Below are 23,026 nucleotides of genomic sequence, written 5' to 3' on the forward strand. Positions count from 1 at the left end.
CTGGGCCTTGGTTTGTGTGGTCAGCAAAGCTGTTCTCTCACCTCTGGCTCCCTGTTTGTGGCCGCCGCTGTGAATCCATCCATTTTCCAGTCTCCTCGTGGAAGCTGAAAGCAGCAACTATGTGCCCAGAGCTCCTGAGGAGCTCACTAATCTCCAGCGTTTGGATTGGAGGCATAAAAGGCTGGGAGGATCGAATAAGTGCCAAGTTTTGGCCTGACCTTGACTTCTTTGTCTAAATGACTTCCTTTATCAGGCTTGCTTACTTTGTTTTGTTTGATCCTGGTCCCCTGCTCAAGCCCAGCTTCTGGCCTTTGCCACTCCGAGTATATTCGTGCAGTGTCTCCACTTATCAGCTGGATTGTTGCTGCCCCGTGAAAATGTTCTCTCCAGCAACAAAATTACAAGTAAATGAAGTAATTTGGTAGCTTCATGTAGCCAATACCAGCATTACTTTAGAACCCACGGTTCATGAACTAAGATCAAATAGTGTGGTTTTTGTCTCTGAGCGGTTTCACTGAGTTGGTTTCCATTTCAATATTAATGGAGGAGGAAAAATGCAAGTAAGCGTGAAAAAGAAACTCAGAGTTATTGACAAACTTGAATTCTAATTTAATTTCTGGAGATTCTGATGAAGCTTTTGATAAAACACAGACTTGCATGCACTTGAATAAGGTGTTGAAGTCATCCAAATACTCTGGTTTTGATGCCCACTGGAATCTTCACTCCTGTTTCTAGTAGTTTCATGTTTAATGTCAAGTGGACCAGAAGGCCTTGTTGACTATTAGAAGTTACATTTTGGAATCATGTGGACTACCTGGGTAGATGCAATGACCTTGAGAATGTTCCTTGGAAACATAATTTTAATGTAGCGTTCTTTCAACTTTTATTCCTGAAGTTGTGTTACTAGATAATGCCTGTGAATAATTAGAGTAACCTTGAGCTAAACTTTGCTGTTTGTTTTATTTTTGGTCTTTTTTTGTTTTTCTCAGGACAAAATGGCCAAAATGGAGGTCAAGACATCGCTTTTAGATGACATGATTGGAGTGGGAGATATGGTTCTTTTAGAGCCACTTGATGAAGATTCCTTCATCAATAACCTGAAGAAGCGCTTTGATCACAATGAAGTTTATGTGAGTATATGTTAAAAAATAACATCCTATGGGGAGCTATACTGTCATTCTTAAGATATGTGTTTATTTATAAGAATACACACAGACTGAGTGCCTGAACATTATCTATTGTATTAGGGATGTTTTAAACCTTACTTGTGCTTTAGCCTTTCCTGTACTACATTCTTTGCATTTGATCTTCCCCATCTGGGATATTTTTCCTTTTTCTGTTTCTCCATTACACGACATGGGAGACCTGTGATTTTCATAAAGAACAGTTCCAGAACTGCTGCTGGCAGTAACTTTGATGCTCCTGTTGTCAGAGGGCACTGCAGTTATAAATAATTCATTTACAGGGAAGGCACTTCCAGGATGTTAGAGCGGGCTGAAGCAGAAACAATACATGCTCAGAATATGCTAAGGGTAACTTAAATATTGCCTGCTATCTTTGATTTGCAAAAAGGGTTGTGTTTATTACAATGGTTGGGTTTTAAACTAAATACAATGAGCTTGGATATATGTGGAAGTAATCAAAGTCTTCAGGCATATTAATCTCTGAGTGATGATCACAGGAGACATGTGAACTGGCAGTTGAAACACAAGGCAGGGAATGAAGAGACAAATGGTGATTCCAGTTAAGCCTTTCATTTCCTGCTTCATCTCTTTGTTCCACTTTTGCTAAAATGTGCACGGTATTGTATCTGTTTTTGTGCTTAGGGTGTGTGAACTTAATGGTTTGGAGAGACTTTCCAAGGCTGCTGGTGAGCCTAAATATTTAACCAAAGTATATCTGTGATCTGCAAGCAATTGTGTCTGCAGCTTACTCAAATCAAATAGGTGTTCTGAACTTAATTATAATTTACCCTTCCTCCCCTTTTTAAGTTTTGGGGTGATTATATTTTTCATTCTTGCTGAGCATTTGAACCATGATGGTTTCATTATACTGGAGATTGGAAAGAAGGTATGGGAGGATTTGTGCTGTTTTTGTTTGCTTCTTCTATCCCTTAGTGATAGTCTGTGCTTTTCTACCCCTGCTATTCATTGTCTGCCATATCCTTCTTGTCAATTTTCTTGTTCAACCAGGCCTGCTCCCTTTTCTGGACACATTAGGTTGGTAATATACGTATTACTATACTCCTAAATGCTATTGTATGATCTCCACTGATTGCTCCTTCAGGTTGTACTGACAATTTAAATTAAACAATAAAATTAGATTAAGAAAAGACTCTCAGTATCCATGAAAAACTTGTTGAAGAAGAAACCAAAATGATGTTTATTTGTGGAGAGATTTTTTCCTCAATGGTTAAAAAAATGAACCTTTTTGTTTTTACATTTCTGTTATACCTTTGAGAGTTACATTTGTGAAACTTTGTGTCTTGAATTTTCCTTGTTCCTTGAAAATGTGTTCTGTGCCCTATGGATAACCCTTGGATGTTCATACAAACAAGTAGATATCAGACTTTTCTTTTCTGCTCTTTCATCTTGTTTCTGGCAAATCTTTCATTTTTGATAACTGCAGTGGCTGTCTCTTCTGGGATTCAGTTATTTTTTTTTCCAGTCAGTGACTTGTATGCTTAATATGTTCCACATCAGTTTTAGGGTTAATACTCTGTTCCTAGTGCCTGCAGTAACAGTGGGTGATTCTGAATCATCCCATTCCATTCAACTCAAGAAAAAATGAAGGAAAAGAAAAGGAAAGAGCTGTTTGCCTGGAGATTAAAGGAGGCAGCAGCACCCAGCCCAATCTTTGGGTCATATTTGAGAGTTTTATTTAAAGCATTAAAGATGCAAACCTGTTTTGTGAGGGCACCCTGGACTGTGCAGTTTCTTATGAAGGATTGCTATAAAACTTATGCAAGTGGATTTCCCAAGGGGGGTTTTGGTTTCTTTTTTTTTTCCAGTCAACTGCTATGGATTTTCCTGTCAGCTGCTATGGATTGCATTTAATTACATGTTTCTGCTTATTTCAGACTAGATAGTTTTTTTTCTTGAAAGAAACTGAATGTTTTAATAGCAAATGGGTTTTCTATTTTGTTGTTATCTGCTGTTATGAGCTAGTTGACAATGTGTGTTCAAACACACATTTCTTTGAGATGGTGACATTGAATTATGTATTTCCCCCAGTTTCTGATTCTGCTGCACCTGGCACTGATGTGCAATTTAATTATCTGTATTATGTCCTTTGGTAGGTGATAGCAGGTGCCACTTTTCCCTAGCAATGTAGGATCCTTTGGCTTGCAGGTGGGAAAGTCTGTTTTTTCAAGGTCTTACAAGCTCTGTGTGTGAATCTAGAATATCAAGGCCAAATGATCTTTGCAAATATTAAAACATTCACTACATACAATGGTGGAAAAAAGACATGTTCATGCCTGTGCCACATGCTGCTACCAAGTATGCAAGTTACTTGGCTTGTGATGCTGGATGGTTTTATTTACCAAATCACTTGAGGAATATTGTCTCCTCTCCATATCTGCTGGGTTTTGCCTCCTTGCAAATTTTGTGCATATTTTAGAAAATTTGTAAAACAGTAACAGTTGGAATGGTGCTCACTGTAACAACCACATTAGTTTTCAAGTACAAACTCTTCTCTATCTTCTTGCTGCTGCCACTCATGGCAACTACACTTTGCATTTCTGGTTTTAGACTCTGATGGGCACAATGGAGCCTCTGTTACACCTGCAAGTAGGGCTTGTTTTACCATGTAAAATCTGTAATTTGCATCCAGGGGAAACCAAATTGCTCTACTGAAGGTCTGCTGCTGGTGCTTAACCAAGACTGCAGATTTCTGCTGCTCCAACAAGCTGCACAGAGAAATTGACCCCTCAGGATCCTTTCAGAGGGCAGTAGGAATGGATTTGTCCTTTAATGGCTGAGCTGTGGGCTCAAGTTCAGCCCTCGTGTCAGTATTCCACTGCAGGCATTGCCAGAAGTTGTGCTCAAGTTTAAAGAACAAAGTCAAGCTGCAGCAAACCAGGCTTACCCAACATGGTTTTCTAAGCTGTTTCCTGCAGACTGAAGGCTCTGTCTGTGCTACACATGTCAGTTTTTAAGGGGAGTTGCAGTTGTAACCTTCAGAAGGGTTTGTTGTGAGGAATGAGACCTGTAACATGGATAGCTTTGAAGATGCTGTGAGGCTGGCCAGGTGCTGCATGATGGTGTTAGCCAGTCTTGGTAGGTAAACTCACTAAGGAGACTTAGAGAAAGATGGGCACAAGATTTTTTAGTAAAGCCTGCTGTGACAGGATGAGGAATATTGGTTTTAAACTCAGAGGGTAGATTTAGACTAGATAATAAGCCAGACATTTTCTTTATGGTGTGGATAGTAAAGCACTGTAATGGGCTGTCCGGAGAGGTGGTAGTTGCCTCATCCCTGGAAACATTCAAGATCACCATGGAGATGGATTCTGAGCAACCTGATCTAGTTGGAGATGTCCCTGCTCATTGCAGAGGGGATTGACTGGACTACAGACCTTTAAATATTCCTTCCAGCCCAAACTCTTCTGTGATTCTATGAAACGTGAGACTCAGATCGAGCCATCAGTGAACAATGCCAAACCTCTCCCCTCCCCATAGCCAAGGATGACAAGATAGTTGGGCTCATTCCACTAGAAAATTTTTTGCCTTTTCTAGTCTCTTTAACAGTTTTTATGTTCAATGCTGAATGTTTGATGTTGGAGATCCTAGTGCCAGCTCCATTTTCCCTTTTGAAACTCTAGATATCTCCACCAGAGCTGCCTTTGCAGAAGCGTTTAGCATTTAGCTCTGATGGCCCTTTTGTATCATCTCAGGCACTGTAAGCCCTTCAAGGACATTGGCAAAGTTTCATGCCATGGTGCAAACATGGCAATGAGCTCCCTCCTTAGAGTGAGGGAGCAGACTGTGGCCTGATTACCTGTTGTTCAATTTTATGTGTATTTGATGGAAAGTTTAATAGACTTGGGTGTTGTGTTACATACTAGAGCACAAAGCTGGAGGCTGTGCCTATAAAAATAAGTATGAAGGCTGGTGGAGCTGGAGTTAGGCCAAATATTCTACTAAAGACCATCAGATTCTGCAGTAATCTCATGCTGAGTGGCTTTGGGAGGGGGAGGGTTTGTTGGGTAACACGCATGTGTTAATTGGAAATGGGAATCTTAGAGTTTAGTCATGTCTGGAAATGTCTGAGGTATGTCTGACCAAGAAAAATCTCATTAGAAAGCTGTAATTGTTTATTATATTGTTTTTGCAACTCTTAAACTTTACATTGATAAAATTTGCATTGCTGTTCCACAAAAGCTCTTTTCTGTAACTGTTGGTAACAAAAGCCCGTGGGAGTCTTTCGTTAACTTTACGAAGTAAAATGTGGCTCATGGGCAATGCATTAGCAAGTAGGAAAGAATCCCACAATGTTGATTATTTGAAGGTTTCAGGGAGCAGTTTGTGTGGTTAAAATGTGTGACCTGCAGACCGCATGGAAAACTTTAAATACATTCATAAAATTCAGTTGGTGTGTGATTGAGGAATTTTTGACTTGTTCTGTTGAACTCCCTCTCTTAAGGTTTGTTTTTTTTTCTCTAAGTTGGCTGAAATATGCTCGCCCAATCCAATTCAGCAATTATTTTTCCTTTGCAGTTTGGGATGCTGACAAATGGGGAGGGGGCTATATCTGTCTATATATGCATTTACAGTGACTCATGAATGGTAGAGATTTTGGGTAAAATGTAGTATTTGTATTGGTCTGAAACTTATTTCTATGCTGGGTTTGTTGCTTTGTGAGACACGTGGAAGTGTCAAGGGAGGTGTGAGGAGTCTGGAGGGGAGTGGAGCTGCGTAGGCTCACAGGAGTCAGCCTTTAGAGGTCAGATATGGCTTTATTCTGCTGCCCTGCACATTTTTCCCCACAGTTATGTTGTTTCTTGAAGTCTTCCCAAATTTGCAGAGGTCAACATTTTGTTCCTTACAAGAAAATGTTTGTTTGCTTTTTGTTCTTACAACAAAACAGAATCTTTCTCTGATGTCAGCGTTTAATTTGTATTTTCTGGTGCGTGGAGTTTGTGGGCTGCTTTGGGCAGCAGCAGTCTTATGTTACTGAACATTTGTTGTTTTATCACTGAAACATTAAATATTTGGCATTCCAGGGTAATAACTCTGTTTTATCTGTTTGAGGTACCATCCTTGCGGCTGCCTTCTGCTGGCATGGCTGTTGACATGTGCTTGTTCATAGACTGAGCTCCTTCCTGTTGATCTTAATTGCTTTAATATTTTAGGGTTAGCCTTTTTGGTTTTGACTTTCCAGTGTGTTTGTCTGTACTATTGATTCATCCCATTTTCAGCTACCTTAGATTATTTAGGACTTCACTGAATTGCTATCAAGCACAGTGGCTTTGTTCCTGCTGCACTCGTACCTGGTATTCCAGATGCTACATTTGCAAGAACAGGGTAGGGAACACATTTATGTGAATGAGACCAGTTGTCCTGGTCTGCATCAGCCTTGTGTAGCCATTCCATTGATCCCGTAAAGAAGAGTCTTGTGAGGCTGGGAAACACAAATGCAGCTTGCTGGGAAGGTCTCTGTGGTAGTAGTAACTCAGTGACTGTTGAAGTTCAATTTTATTCTCAGTTTCATTGTGCTGATGCCAGCATGATCATGTTCACCTTTAAAATGTTGTTCTTGGGGCCAGGTGGGGTTTTTTGTTGGGTTTGGATGAGGGTCGTTGTCCCCTGTGGATTTTGGGTACGTCATAGCTGCGTGTGTGCTGGCTGGTGGCAGGACTGTGCTTTGCTGCTCCTGCAGCAACACCCCTGAGAGTCTTTCCCCCTGCCAGATCTGACCCTGCTCTCTTGTCCTTTCATGTGTTTACTTGTGTTCATCCAGCAAGTCCATCCTGGGCTGCTGGTCTCCCTTTGGGAGTTGGAGCAGTGGCAGGTGTGGTGGCCATCCAGCTTCTTGAAGGCAGGGTGGTTTGAGAGCTGGATCAGAGCAGCCATCCATCTGCCTGTGATGGGAGCCCAGGGGACCTGAGCTTCCTCGCATCTCCTTCTCTTCCTCCCTTGGGGAATGCCTGTGTCAATTTGAGCAATTTTCCCATCAGTGCCTCAACAGTTTTGCCCTTTGAGGGAAGCTACTGAGTTGTAGTAATAATATTGTTGCAGCTGCCACAGGCTAGGACCTTGAAGCCTGCTGCTTCTTCAGATGTGAAGAAAGGCTTCTGTGCCCAAGGCACATCTTTTCTGTGATAGCTTGTGGCCGAAGAAGTATTCTGCCTCCCTGCAAATCTTGCCTTGCTTTGTTATCTAGATAAAAATCCTGCGGGTCCTCTGGCCCTTCACATCAGCCTGCTGCAGCAAAACAAACTTTATAACTTGCCCAGAGTCGGGAGTAAAGATTTTCACAGCAGGTTGGCTGCTTTTTACCTTGAAGGGCTTTGTGGGAGGAGAGTTATTTATCTCAAGGCAGTGCTTTGTTTCCCTTCTTTTTTGTACAGCTCCCACGATGCAGAGCCTTGTGTTTGAGGCACTGCTTGGAGGGCTCCATGCAGCATTTGCATGAGGGAGTAAGAAAACAGTCATAAGGATCAGAGAAAACTGAATGCATTTGGTGGGCTGTGTGTAGGGGTCTTCTCCTCCCCTACACATTCCTTCTTCTTTGCCTCTGATGTGATACTTTGAAAAAAAGAGAGGAGAAAGTGTAGGAAATGCCTCCAGTTACAGTGTTAGCTTTGCCTCAAAATATTGTGTGTTTCTTCCCTAAGGTGATGATGACATCTAGGGCATTTATTGATGGTTTCAGTGCATGTTATATGGAACCAAAACACTGAAAGATTAATGAAGGACTGACCAATGAAGAAATAAAAGCAAAAATGTCCAAGGGCTGTAAAAACATGGCTTTCACCCTGAAGAGCATAGGATAGCCTTGGCTGCAACAGGGCAGAAAGTTCCCCTTCTCTCCCCCCACCTTTCATTCATACAGAAATAATGGAACATTTTGGAATGAGTGCTCTCACTAATGTTTTCACCAGTGGTTTCTTGGCACAGACATATCCAATCTCCAGCTACTGTTTGCTTGTGAAAACAAGTCTTTCTCTTTTGAAAAGTGGGCAAGCACTGATGTTTGGGGGTGCTTAAACACTGTCTTGAAAATTCCTCATGTCACCTTTGAGTTGACTTCTTCATTGCTTATTTTCAGGTTTTGCCTGTGTTTGTATCCTGTGTATGGACTCTTCTTGTTTGTATAAATCATTCCCGTGTAGCCAGAGAGGAGACGAGCAAAGAGGATTAGCCTGCTTCATTAACATCAGCACTGGAGTCTGTCATGATGATATTGAGGTTAGCAGCAATGCTCACTGAGCAGGGCAGAGATTTCTGTGCCCTCAAGAAGCTCAGCAGTGAAACCCCATCATCTGCGCTCGCGCATCCACTCCGCGTACCCGCTCCGACTTGCAGTGTGGGTGTCTTCTGGCACATGAGCTGCTCTTACTCCAGGGCTTGGATCTCAAACAGCTTGCAGTGCACTTAAGGGCTTGGTCCTGGCCACTGCTGGCTGCCCACAGCTTGTCCAGGCTGCTGCTGCTTGCACAGTGGCTTGCAGGATCAAGCCCATATTGAAGAACATTTTAGTAGTGTGGTTATCCTCTTTGGCTTAGGTTACCTGTGTTGTCGTTATTTGCTCTGGGATGCAAATGTAGGCTTCTGCCTTTGTGTGACCTCTTTGAGCTTTCTTTCTTGAGTCATTATATCAGCCATTAATGTACTTTGTACAGGACTGTTATTTTGTCTCCTCACTTTCTTATTTTCCTTGATTGTTTTTCCCTTCTCTTCCCTTCAGGACCTCATCCACTGCTCCTCTGGGTATGTTTTTTAACAGCCTTTACTGTCCCATGCAGGTCTTACAAGGCTGCTTGTCCTGGTTAATAACTGCATTAAGCACATAGAATAGTTTACCAGGACTGGGGTTTTTTTCCTATTACAACATACAGACTTTGTCCACTGTATTTCTGGGACTAAAATGCTGTTTCTGGGAAGGTGGGCTTGAGCAAGAGGGTTTTCATCATGATGGAGAGTAGTCTGTGTTTGTTCAGCAGTCCAGTGATGTATCCAGTGATATATTTCTCTGCTCAAGCTCCCAGCTCACTGAAGCACAAGCAGTGTTGGCCCAGGATGGCCTCAACCTGAAGTGCAGCTGCTCAGCTTGGATCACAGGTGGGGTTTATTTTGTGTGTGCTGCTGTGGAACGGTGCCGGCAAACCCTGGAGTGTTACAGGATGAAATCCACGTCTGTTTGTTTGTTTGTCTTTTTCAAGTACCCTGCCCATCCCTCTCCACCAAGCAGTACAAACATTCCATTGCCATACACAGGAATGGAGTAAATCAAAGCCCCAGAAACAGCAATGGGCTCAGGTTCTTTTGCTTTTAGTCTTGATGTTGCTCTCTTCCTTACTCTTTTCAAACATCAACTCTTGCAACTTTGTGCTTCCAACCTGAAAAAACACAGTGGACCAGAGGCAAAGTGCATTTAGCTATTATTTTGTTATGGCCAAGCACAATGTAAAACAAATTTGAGCTCACAGCATGATTGTTCAAATAATAGGTGATATTTTAATACAGTACTGATCTATCTGGTAATGCTTGTTAAAATGGGAAACTTCGTTATAGAGTAAAGTTGTAGTTTTAAATTTGCCTGGCTCTGTTTGAGATTGAGGCAGCTGAAAACACTTAGAACATGTAAGTACAGGCTTCCTCTGCCATCTCCTTGGCCTCAGCTGTTCTGAACATGCAGTGGCACACATGCTTATGAGTTGGCAAGATCCACAACTGCAGTAGGTCAGGCAAATACAAAGGAATATGGGTATTACGTTAGAAAGATATTTTTCATGTGTCACATAAAAAAAAAAAAACACCTGAAAACCAAAACACAGCTCTCCTCCACCCCAGTGAAAACAGTGCTGGGCAAGCCTTGGTTTTGGATTAATTCTAATAAAACCTAGTCACACTTTTCTTTGATCTACTTTGTCTCCCATTTCAATGAATCGTTTTGGAGGCATGATCTGAAACTCTTCAAAGATCTAGGAACCAAATGATTATTTAAGCACAGCCATTACTAAAGGAATGTGTATTATGTATATCTGGAGTTTTAAAATTGGCCTGCATAAATGGAAGAATCCAAGCTAGCAATCTTATTTTACTAAAATTTCTTTGCTTTCTATTTCTGTGCTCCAAAGTTTAACAAATTAAATAAATAGAGAGAAACCTTGGTGCCCCCTGGAAATTAGTGCAATTGCCAGGTACATTTGCACTTGGGGCATTTTACAGCAGGACTGACTTGTGTGCAGCAGCAATTTCTCTGGGCTGCTACAGGCTACAAGAGGTAAGAAGCAGTGGGTTTGATTTTAGCAGAGCTGACAAAAGGGATGTAGGCTACAATTCCAAAAGGCTTGCCGCAAATCCGAGTAGATGTTGAATGATTTTAACCTCTGCAGAAGGTTGCTTTGCAGAGATTGCCACAGATCCAGAAAAGCTTTTAAGGATACAGAGAGGGCTTTTACAGCAGCCCCAGTTGGATAACTTCTGTGCTGCTGCCTGAACTGGTGTCAGCAGTGTTCCCTGGCTTCTGCAGATGCAATCTCCTCTCTTCTGGCCCTTGGGGCTCTGCAAGTCTAACTTTGACAGGAGGAAAAACAGCTTTATTAATATACTGTGTCCCAGGGTGTGAAATATTCTGTTAGTTGTACTAGCGCTCTTCCAAAGGATGCCCTTCTTGGGCTGGCCTGCACTGTCTCTGTCCTGTGTATCAGATTTCACTGTGACCCTGGCAGCAGAGGTGTTTGGGGACCTTTCACTGGGCTCACTGAAAGGTTTCTGCAGCTTCTCAGCTGGAAATGTCCAGTTTATAGCAATAACTTTCCCTAACCTTTGACTGGGAAGAGGCTGCTGCCTGTGCATTTCTCACAAGCAGCAAGAGCCTTGTTATCATTTTGCTGTTTGAGGCTTTTTCTTAAGCCACTCTGCTTGGGTGAGGAAGGCTCAGAAGGCCTTGCATGGTCCCTGTAAACTTGGAGTAGCACTGATATCTTCCCCCAAGTGGTTACATTGGCTTCCAGACCTAGGGGGAGAAAGTGGGACATCAAAGAGTCGTGGTCATTGCATCTGGACCAGTATTTAGAAGTGATGTGTAACAAACATTAGCAGCTTTTCCAGTTGAATTGGAGTTTGGAATTTTCTTCCTGCTTGAGGTGTTAACCCCTTATCTGAAGAGGAATGAGTTGTATGTGTTGTTTTGGTGGAGAATGCAGAGTGTGTTGTCCTTTAAGCTGACAGAAATTTGAATTGACAGAATTTGAACGCTCTGTTCTGAAGCAGTGTTGCTGTGCCACATGAGAGATGCACTGAGAAATGATTGAGTGAGGGTCCTTTTGCTTTGTGTTCTGAGCAAAAACTCACAGAATCCATCTCTGTGAGTTTCAATAATGTAGAAATTGTGAGGAAGGAGTATTATCAGGAATCTAGTTAGCAAAACTCCAGGAGGCAGCAGATCTCATCCAAACCTCCATAAGGAGACCATGTCAAACCAAGAAAGAAATCAAATCTCCTGGCTGTATTCTGTGCATCCATCATCATGAGGCCACTCTTTTTTCAATTTTGACCTTAAGCAGGGAAATTCAAGAATCTCTTTTGTCCCTGGGGTGCTGTGGTATGGTCTCCCACTACTCTTGGGCGTTCTGCTTTCAGCACTGGAATGTTCCTGTGCTTGTCGCTCGCTGGAGGATTTAAGCCATTTATTTTGTTTGTTTATAATAGAGCTCTGGTGGGAAGACAGATGTTATGTGGGAAAGCTATTTTCCGGATCTGCTTATCCCTGTTATGTGCAATCTCACAGACCACCAGGAGCAAGTAGCTATTAGGCATCAGCTTTGAGAGATTGGCATTTTCAGAAGAGGAAATGTATTAGTTCTTGTAAGCAGCTTTGCAACAAACCCAATGACTTCTTGGCACGCTTTGGCTTGGTGTTTAAAATGGATTGGAGTATGTCTTTGTTTCAATATAGCCATTTGACCTTTTGAAATATTAGTATTTTAGGAAATGGCCCGTATTTGTTCATATCTGGCAGCAAAGAGCAGACTTGAATTCCCAAAATACATTGTCTAAGCAGCACTTAGCTACGAAGACATGGTTCTAAATAAATCTCATTTAAATGCCTGTGTTCAAAATTAAAAATCAAGGTTTTCACTTTCAGTAATCTTTCTTTATCTTAAAGTCCCAGGGTGCTTCAAGGAACTTAGCAATCAAATTGTATGCTATTATGATAGCAGAATAGGGACAAGCCTTTGTGTTCCAAAGAATTCATGTTTCAAAATATAATGTTTGAGATTTGGCCTTCATCTCTTTTCTGATACTTTACAGCACTGGTTTAACAACAGGCTGAGCTCACAAATTCCTAAGATTTAAGAGGAAACAATTTATTATTGTTTTATCAGAAAAGAGTCCTAATTGGGCTATCTGTGCATTTGGGAAGACTAGAAAGCTTCTTAGTCTTGGGCATCTGTTAGTCTTGCCAGGAATCTGTAGACTTCGAAATTGCCAAGGCCACTTGTATTGAGAGAGAGCAAAGTAAACACTGTAGAAAGGCAATTTTAGCATTTCCATCTTGTTCAGCCAAAGAGATTAGACACAGTTGGAAAATAATTTCCTCCATAGGGGGAGGATGACCACAAAACTAGAACAATTTTTTCTTTATTTGAAGAACATTTACATAAGCACACACTGTGGTGTGTGCTTGAAAAGAGCAAAACTCTTAATTTTTTGGCTGCTTCTGATCCATCCCAGGAATAGGAAACAGTAAAGGATGAGATTTGAGAGTCTCTGGAGGCCTCATGCCGCTTGTTTTATCACTGCAGTCTGGTTTATGCCACTCAGTTTGGGACAGGAGATGCCATGTGAGTTCACAGCTTGCCTGTGCGTGTCTGTGCAATGGAAAATGGGAAATATTCCTCTCCTCGCTTTCTGCTTAGGACCAGATTTAGTAGCATTTAGCAGGAAATTGCTTTAGGCGTGGAAGTTAGATCTGGAAGGGTTGCAACAATTAATATTTTTCATTTCTTATTTCAGCCCTGGCCATAATTGGGTGCTCTACTGAACTTGCTTGCTCAGTAGCTTGGGCTCTTCATGCCTCTCCTTCCATTTCAAAGTACAAATTACAGTATTTTCTCTAAAAAGTGTTGTGGGGGAAAATCCAAATACTGATTTTCAGGTGCTGAGATATCAGCACAGAAGCCCTTTAGAATCATAGCACATTAAAAAAAAAAACTCTTTTTGTTTTTCCCCTTCTGTAGTTCTGCAAATGTAATCCAAGTAATGGGAACCTGTGGCTTTGTGTAGAGCATATACACCTCCCAGGGAGCACTGGTTACTGGAAAAACCATGTTTCATCAGGTGTTGTTTATTTGTTTCACAGCTGTGGAAAGAGATACCAAACACTTGGGGTTTTTATTAATCTTTGGTCAGTACCTGCAGGCAGGGTGGAATGGAGTTTTGGCATTTTTTGCCACTCAGTGTATTTGAGTGCAGCCCTTGGAGCTGGAGGGTGGCACAGAAAGCTGTGGGATATCTGACAGTAGGCTTAAGGATTCAGGTTAATGGTGTCATGAGCAGACATGGGAGTCATGGTGTGCAGAATTGGTCTTCCTTGAGCCCACCAGTGCATGGGATCTACAGAGTGAAACAACACATTTCTCCCTTTGCTTCCCAAGGGTGATAGGAAGTACATTTAGAATCTGGAAATAAAAATTGCACTTCACATCTGCTGAGGGTCCATGGCAATAACCTGTCCAAGGCAATAACCTGTTCCCCTTCTGGCTTCTTCTGTGCCTGAGGCTTTGACAAGGTGACATAAGGCTCCTCCTTGGGAAGAGGGGCACAGTCCAGTGCCAGCCTTGCCCTTTGGGGTTTGGCGTGAGTGGCCAAGGGCTGCAGCAAAGCTCGTGTGACATTTGCCATGCGGATGGAGTCAGTTCTTCGTGAACATCTGTGTCCTTCAGCCCTTCCCTCCCTCAGCTGAATTAGTCACAGAAATATAGTATGATTGGGCTTTCTTTTAGAAAATGTTCATAAGAGGCTTTCAGTTATGAAGAAATAGCTACTTGGGACCCAACAGAGAGAGTATCTAAAAGGTGTTTTGGAAAGTATGAACATATTTATTCATTGCTACAATTAGGTCTTTTTCTTTGCTTGTTTCCACAAAATTATGAAATGGGCAAATAATATGTAAGCAGCAAAAGTATGTCAAAAAGAAAACCCCACAATAATTTTCTCTTTTCCTTCAACAGACATACATTGGCAGCGTGGTAATATCAATAAACCCCTACAGATCTCTCCCCATTTATACTCCAGAGAAAGTGGAAGAATACAGAAACCGAAACTTTTATGAACTCAGTCCTCACATGTAAGTACAGCAAAGAAATTTTAGTTTTCATTCTCTCTGGGAACAGATGGTACCAGCTGTCTCTCTCCTCAAAAGATCTGTTGATTAAAGCAACCAAAATGAAAATCACACCACCACTCCCCCAAAACGAAATTTTATTAGCTCAGCCATATTTTAAAGTGAAGTTAAAATGAGTTTCCCTTTTTCTTTCATGCACTTAGGCCCTGGTATGTGCATTTCAGAGCATTCCTCCCTAACCGTTAGCAGTAGCCAGTATTACAGCACTGTGAAGTAAGCGGTCTGTTTTCAAGGAAATCTGTTTCTTTCAAAGTCCAGATGCCTACTTGGGAAGCCTCGAGGTGTTAAATATGTTTGAATCATATAGTGGTACTTTTGATATCTGAAACTCTTAATTTATCTTTGTGCAATGCAGAAAAAAAAAAACCAACTCTCTCATGATGAATGCAGAAACGTGTTGGATATGTCTGAATGGTAACTGTAGGAAAATTAAAGCTTGGTCTGTGCTGGCTGGACATGATCCCGTTCATAAAGGACAGCCAGAGCACCCTAAGTGCATAATGCAAACTTTAAGACTAAAATAGGATGAATAATAGGACAAGGTGCTGTTTGCAGGTGTGGGTGAGAGTAAGGTACGTGGTCTTCAAGCTCTGCATGTTGCAGGAATCATTTTACCTTGCCAGTTTTAGAGGTGAGGCTGGAGCCTGGTGTTCCTCCCCTCAGTGTGACACTGGGAAGTGTTTCCAGCTGTTTGTGAGGCTGCACATGACCCTTCAGCCACAGATTCAGGAGAGTGACTGGGTCAATCAGTGGTGATAAGTGTCTAAACAGGGCCATACATTTATACATCTTCCTTCAGTGGTAACTTTTTGGTTAAAAGAAAATTGTGTGCAAAGTGTTCTGCAAGTTATTTAGTTAACTGATTTTTTTTTTTGCCTTAACACTTCATCTGTCACTCTCCCAGAAGTGTAGTCTGAAATGCAAACAGCCCAATAATCAGATCAAATAAACTTCTAGTAGTTCTTGGACCTCTTGGTTCTGCACTCTGGCTAAATCCAGCCTTTCTTTCTTCACTGTTTTGTTTAGCAAGCCCAATTGCTTGCTAAATTGACACAGTTTCTTGCTAAAAGAAATTTCTGCTCTGCTAATTTTGCTCAGCTGCATGAAATTTGCTGTCAAATGATGGAGTATTTTAAAAATAAAACCTGTGAGTTAAAGTTTGTATGACATTCTGAAAGTCAGTGTATGTACTTGGTTACACCTTGAATCAAGTACATACTAATATATTGATCTCCACATTTTTCTGTCTCTCTTGAGAAATGGTTTTTCAGAACAGAAATGGTCAAGAGTCATTCTTGTGTGTATTATGAGAGGCTGAACTTGGTAGAAAAGTATTTCATAAACATCATTCACCACTAATGACAATAATTGTATGGTCAGGTTCCCACCTCACAACCAGGACTTCTGGAGCCCAAACACTAGAAGTCTCCTTTAAGAGCAAGAGACTGAAGTGAGAAAATATTGACTTTTAATTTTTGTCATGAGGTCTCAATTGCTTGATAGTAATAGGTTTTCCTTGCAAGTTTGGATAGATTCCCTAGTCAATAAAAGTGTAGGCCTAATTTGTTTTGGACAGATATGATCTCTTCACAAATTTTCTTTACTTTGTATTGCTTTTGTGTGAGACTTTTGTCTTCTGACACCTAAGTGTCAGAAGTGGACAAAATATCTTTAAAAATAAAGGATTAGGAAATAATCTTTGTTTCTATTACTGATACATAATTTTCAAACTGTAGAAATATAAAATTATATTTCTTCATGGTGACCTTGCTTCCCTTCCCACCTGTCTCTAGATGCTTATGGGAGTTGCAGAATCAAGAGAGTCTCTTTTGGCCATGCTAAAATTGGTAAAATTCTCACCATCTTCAAGAGATATTTGGGCAGCACTGTAGGTGTATAAAATAAGTGCTATGTAGGCTGCCTTATGGCATCTCTGGCAAGCCTAAACCACTTTTCATCCCCCTCATGCTGTACCTAAGGATTTGTGCCAGTCCAGTTGTCCACTCTGCAAACATGGAGCTGGTCCTTGGTTGACAGATCCTGAGTGGAGCTGTCAGGGTGGCTTGGAGCAGGCCTGGGCTATTCACTATGCTTGTCACCTGTTGGACAGGACAGACTTGGGGACGGAGCTGGCATCATCCCACCCTTGGAGCTTGCAGCTAATTCTAGGGTTGGCTGCTCTAGCAGCAGTGGGTCACTGCTAAAAGCAGGGTTCAGGCGTGTCTAGGGAGGCTGCACTTCCTCAGAGGCCTTGCAATCTTCAAGGTGGTTCTTTTTTAGCTGCTCAGGAACTTTAATGAGGAGATGCTGCGAGACAAATTGCAATTTGTGGTGTTTGTTCTGCCATGGGGGTGAAAAACCCCCACTGATTTGTGGAAATGTGCATACTTAGTTTTCTTTGATGTGTAAATCTCTGTTGAGCCATGGACTCTTCTGAAGAATTGATTGTGGGTAAGACCGCTGGGAAATACTTTTGGCCTCTATTGTGATCCTGAGCAAAGCTAAATTCTTGATTGTTTAAAAGGAAACTAATGCATCCAACTAATGCAAACAATTAATTAAAACAAGATTTCTAGCAGTGGTTTGGTTGGAGATTGCTATAGAAACCAGGTCAATATGGCACCAGAACTCTTCCATCTCCTGTTGGTGTAACAACTCAAATTCTCCAATGTCTGCTGTTTTGGAGAGAACATTCAGGTTTGGGAGGCCCAGGATTTAAGTGTCAGCATCTCTAGAGCAATCTCCCGTGGATATTCCACAGGGACAGCTCTGTGTGGAAGCTCCTGGAGAACCAAAATAATGTTTTATTGGTTTTCCAGGAGTTTTGTGTGAGCTTCTGTCTGGGCTGGAAGTACCTGTGTGTGCCTCAGTGTGATGGGTAAGGAGGGTGTGCTTGAGAATGTCAGCTGTCCCAGGTAAAGAGCAGGCTTGGCCAGCACAGGGAAACAGAAGGACAAAGAGAAGTATATAATGACAGGAAGCAAATCCATACCTGTGGATTTCCTGCTGTGTGTGATCAGGAAAGTGTGGAGGAAATACACTTTAGGGGGTGAAAAATCTGTTCAGGTGTTTTGTTAGCCCTAATCTGAGAGAGGAGGGAGGGAACACCTCCTCCTCTGTTCTGTGTTTCCTCAAGAGTGTCTGTGACTGATGCTTTCAGTGACGCCAGTTAACACTTAATTGCAGGGCTTGGACAGGTTTGTTTTTCTGTAGATTTTTTTTTTTTTTAAATGATCTCTGGAAACTAGAGCAGGGTCACAGTCACACTTTGAATGGGCAGCCAAACTGAATTGCTCAGAGAAAGTTTCTGGTCAGGTGATTTTGGATAGCGTTATAGCTGATAAAATTTGATCCAAGAGGGTTTTATTTTAATAGTTCATTCCTCCCTGAGTGCACTACTGTTGTTGTGGCACCGTGTAATGGAAGTGTTATTTTTCTAGGTCTCCTGGAATGCTATGTTTTCACAGTCTGTGGCTATTTGCATAGGTGTATAATAGGAAGTTTACCAAGCTTTTTAATTGCTGGCTTGTTGTTTTTGTTTTAATGTTGTTAATCTTGCTGGTTTTGTCTCTATCTGCAAGGCAGGATCAAACTTGTCTCTGACTTGGCAGGGCAGAGTATGACATTTCAGTGTTCAAACAGTTTGCTGCTTGATTTGTGCAGTTCTTACACTTCTGTTCTGCTCTCTCAGTTGATGTAATTACTCTTTCAGTTGATGTAATTGCTGCTTTGCTTACCTTGTGGCTGAGCTAGTCATGAGAGCAAACCAAGCTGTCTATCCTGGTATTTTACATCGATTTTCCCTGGTGACAAAGGCAGCTGCTGGCATCTTTGAAGTGAATGCAATGGGAAATCAAATAGATTATCATCCCACATATTTGTAACCACCATGCTGTATCACTTCTGTAACAATAACAGATTGGCAGTAAGGGGTTGGAGGGTGGGTGCTTTCTTGAATTTTCTGTTTTAACCTTGTCTCCTGGCTACTGGCAGCTCTCTGTCCCTGGCAGGGAAGGTGGCACGTGGCTTTTGGCTCCCCTTTATGGTCTGAGGAGCCCTACCTGCATGCTCTGAAAAAAATACAGATTATTTTAAGTTGAGGGACGAAGTAAAAGTGGCAGCTGTATTGCTAATGGCCAGCTGCATTCAAATAAGAGTTCAGTCACTCTGCATTTTTTTAGGCTGTGCACTGAAGTGTTTAGAGTGACATTAGAAATCTGGAGGTGGCTTTTATCAGACCCTTACTGAATTCAATGTAGGCAATTTGCAGTATATTTTATTTACTTATTATTGATTCCTTTAAATCAACATTTCTGAAGTTTTCTGAATTGTTTTGCATGTAAAGCTTTCAAATTAAGACTTAAATTTATGCAGGCAACTCTAGAAAACCTGCTTGCTTTTATATGGGATACAAGCCCAAATACACCAATGTGATACCTGATAAAATGCAATAATGAGGAATGTTTTTATGTTTCTCATTTACATTATTGTCATGTAGATAATTATTGGGATTAATCATTATCCTGTGGATATCTGCAGTTACTCTGACAATGGATACAATTTGCTGTTCGCTTTTCAGCTTTTGAGCTGATGTAAATGCTGAATATAGAAGTTAGATTTTTGCTTCTAGGGCTTGGGTTTTTTTGGTTTTTTGGTTGTTTTTTTTTTTTGCTGGTGTTAAAGGATCGGATGTCTTCAGGAACACCAAGACTTCAGAAAAAGACTCTTTTTCTTCTATGATGTAAAGCAAATATTTTTGTCTAGAGGGTGTGATAAAGCTTCAGCCGTGAAGGATAGTTTTTACCTGTATGTAAAAGTAGGTTTTTACCCATAGGTAGCAGAGTGGTAAGATGCATAGTAGCTGTCTTGAAGAAGTTGGTGGTGGGATGGGAGGCTGTGACATAGTTAAGTGTCCTTCATTGCCCCAGTGTTTATTTTAACATTTCCGTTTCAGTTTGTACTTTCCTAATCTTAATTTTCTTTCTTTTTCTTTTTTTTCCTTCTTTTCTAACCACCCCACTGTGGTTTTCCTCACCTTACAGTATCCGATTTTACAGACATTTTGTTCTTATTCCTAATAATTCCTGACTTCTCCAGAGACTCGGTCTTTGGACTTGTTCATCAGCACAGTTCTGCTCTCAGAAGAGATGTATGGCTGAGGGAAGCTGCTCACTTCAGAGGTTAGCTGCCATAATTGACCACTGGGCAGGGAGGGAACATCTGTGACTGGTGGAAATCATAAATAGCACTTAGAGAGGACTGTGAGTACCTAATTGTTAAACCCATGCTTGGAGGGAATTGAAAGAAGAAGAGGGGGTGGAGTGTACAGAGAACCTTGAAGTCTTTTTTTGGTAGGGGTGAGACTTATTATTCTCTTAACCTCTGTAGGGAGGCAGAGCTGGATGTGGTGAGCCCATGAATGTAAGTCCCTCAAGCATAGAGGTGAAAGGGGGATGATGAAACATCAGATGTGCTTCAAGAGCCAGAAGGACTTCATGCCTGAGAAGAGCCTCTTCTATTGCAATGTTCTCTCACACCAGTCATGGCATGCAGTTTCCTACATTTTACACTTGGCTGGAGACCTCAGAAGTCCTTCTGAGGAAACAAGGGTTTTGAGGAAGGCAGTTTTGATGTGGCCATACTGAAGTGAATGAGCTCTGAGGAGGCATTTTGCCAGTTTGGAGGCTCAGGGTATAAAGCAGGGTTTCTTCCACATGCAACAACTAATTTAGCTTTTCCTGAAATTTGAGCAGGGCTGTTTTAGTGGGTTTGGATGGCACATATTGCAGCCATCTCACCCCATGCTCCAGACTTGCATACAGTCTTATTGACAAGAACAGTATTTGCTTGTTTGCTGCTGGTTTTAGATTGCATGAAATTTTCTAAAATAATGGAGAATAATACAGGAACTGATTTATGGCAGGATGTGCGGTTGTAAGGCAGCTCCAGAAATGCACCCAACACCCAAGGAGTATAAACAGCCTAAAAAAGCAGTGTATATATGAATATTGTGCTCTATTTCAATTTTCAGAATATTCTGGAGTGACATTTAGACTGGATTCCAAAGTTTGGTGGAACGAGCCTTTCTGTTGGCCCTCCAAGTAGCTCAGTCTAAATTAAGAAATGAAAAGGCCCTTTAAATTCTTTTTTGCATGGCCCTGGTGCTGTCATTGTGCTGTTGGTGTCCAGGCCATGGGATGTCCAGGATGGGAACAGACAATGCCATGGAGCAGCAGAGCTCTGTGCAGGTGGGCTGGGGCTGACAGGGCTCCTTGCACACAGCCTGCGTGGAGCCAGGCTGGATTTCTGTGCTCTTGTGGCATTTAAACACTTCCCAGCCTAGGAAGGAGTATATATAGAGGCCTCAGGGGCTATAAAAAGCATCAAGGCAAAACTGCCTCCCAAAATACCCCAGAAGATGGAGAGTGCTGGCTGCCTGTGGTCCCACCCTCCCTCATCTCCCAGAAGCTGCAGCAGTGTATTCTGCCGTGACAAAAGCATTCAGAAGCACCAGTTCTGCTGGCACACAAACCCTCTGAGTGTCCCCAGCCACAGCAGCTGGCAGTGCTGTCACTCACAGCTCCTGAGTGCCACTGCCAGAGGCCCCTCTCTGGGCAGGACCCACCTGGCTCCAGGAGGGCCTGCTCGTCCATCAGTGTCTCCTTTGGAGAGCTGTGTGTGCTCCCAGCCAGCCCTCACGTGGGCTCCTTGAGGAAGAGGAATGCCACAATTTGGGTACCTTTAGAACACTGTGAGTGTTCAAGGAAAACACTTAACTTGAGATCTGTTCCAGATGCTTCTGTAGCTCTATAGTTGTTGTCATGGTGTACAAAGGAAAATAATCTCGGAGCATCCCTCATGAATTAACTGCTGGCTTAGAGCCCCAACAAAATAACTTTGTTTTCAGAACTGTTTTCAAATATTTACTCGTACCCCTGTATACACAACATACTTCACATTTGACTTCAGTCATGTTGGGGATGGAGAGTCAAATGTTTTTGGTTATCTGTGGCAATCTCTCCCTCTTCATTTTTTTTTTTCCCTTGCATGTGAGTGTATCTGTAATAGTCTATGTTTATTTGTAAGCACAGAAGAGTTTGGAACTCGGCTAGATTATTAGACCAAAGATAATTAAGAAAAAAGGCAAAAAAAAAAAAAGTGCCTGAATATTAGCTGGGGATGTGTGTAAATGCTTCAGCAGACTAAACTAATGGTAACTTTTTTGCCAGATCCCATTTCTCTCATTTTCCTGGAACTGGATTTTTCTGTCTAGAATTTATATTATGCCATTGATATTTTTGGGACATAAAATACCAAGATTTTTTTGAAACGAATTCACATTGTCACATGAAGTAGAATGTTCAATAGCTTCATTTTTCCTTTCATTAGAATGTTGGGACTTTTTGCACAGTGAAAATAATGAGTTATACTTAAAAAAGGAGAAAACTACTGCGTTTCCTTTCTTAAATGCAGTCTGAAAAGTGAGGACAGGTAGAAGCCCTGTCAAAAAGGAGACAAATCCCATTTTATGCACTGTGTATACATGGACCAGAATTTTCATTATGCCTTTCCTGCACTGGCAGCCTGCTACTCTCTTTAAGATCTGGGATTTCAGAGTGCAAGTAAGAACAGCTGTTGTTCTTTCATTGGAAGTGTCTCATTGTGTTTAATGGTTGTCTTTTTTTCTTCTTTTTTTTCTTTCCTTTAAGCAATTTAGAGCCCACTAGAAAATGCCCATCTGCTCTGCTAGGAGCCTTTGTTGTGATTTTCGATACAACATCAACAAGGTTGATGTTTAAAGCCTTAAAGAAACACTAGTAAAATTTCAGATATTGTACCACTGTTAACAGCAGATCGTTGCCCATTCAATCTCTTTTCACCAGCAGCATTATGCAAAAGACTTTTATTCAGCTCTGGATAAAATGTAGTTTGGGTTATTAAGGATAAACTTTTTCATGTTAGGAATCAGGAAATACAGTCTTAATATTTACAGTCTAGCACACTGAATAATCTTGTACTTATGTTTTGAATAGATAAGAGAGCTGGGACTCGGGTTTACAAACAAAGGTCTGAACTACAAAGACAGTGTAATTGTGGTCATTTCAGTGAATTAGTTTAAATCTGCATTTTTCTTCCATACAGTTTCCATTTTACATACTGCAGAAATGATTTTTAGTTGCTAAACCTTGTGGAGTTCAAGCTGCAACTGGTCTTAATTACTCCAAGATGATTTTTAGTGAGGATGTAGTGAGGATGAGAACAAAAATGTGCAGTTGACATCCTCCTTGAGCATCAGCATTCCAACCAAGGATGTAGATGCAGTAAATTGTTACTGGAAATAGTCCACATGGGCTGAATTGGAGCCTCATGTTTGAGCAGTCTGAAGGAGGCTTTTCACTTCTTGCTCTGACCATTCATAGAAATACAATTTTGGACATATGTCCAC

The 23,026-nt window shown here is 41.5% G+C and overlaps 1 protein-coding gene across 5 annotated transcripts in view; it reads left to right on the forward strand.

The window, feature by feature from the left end:
- The window catches only part of MYO1B (myosin IB), a 109,250-nt gene that overhangs the window by 15,796 nt on the left and 70,428 nt on the right, over positions 1-23,026 (forward strand). For 4 of the 5 annotated variants that reach the window (XM_058809108.1, XM_058809107.1, XM_058809109.1 and 1 more), the window contains 2 exons: positions 990-1,130; positions 14,408-14,523. In XM_058809108.1, coding sequence (XP_058665091.1) covers positions 996-1,130; positions 14,408-14,523 — 251 coding nt within the window. In that variant the 5' untranslated portion in view covers positions 990-995. Of the gene's footprint in view, positions 1-528; positions 561-989; positions 1,131-14,407; positions 14,524-23,026 lie in introns of those variants that run through there. The other variant, XM_058809106.1, reaches the window with a different exon arrangement.

Source organism: Ammospiza caudacuta, chromosome 8 (genome assembly GCF_027887145.1).
Source record: "Ammospiza caudacuta isolate bAmmCau1 chromosome 8, bAmmCau1.pri, whole genome shotgun sequence".
Taxonomy (NCBI): Eukaryota; Metazoa; Chordata; class Aves; order Passeriformes; family Passerellidae; genus Ammospiza; species Ammospiza caudacuta.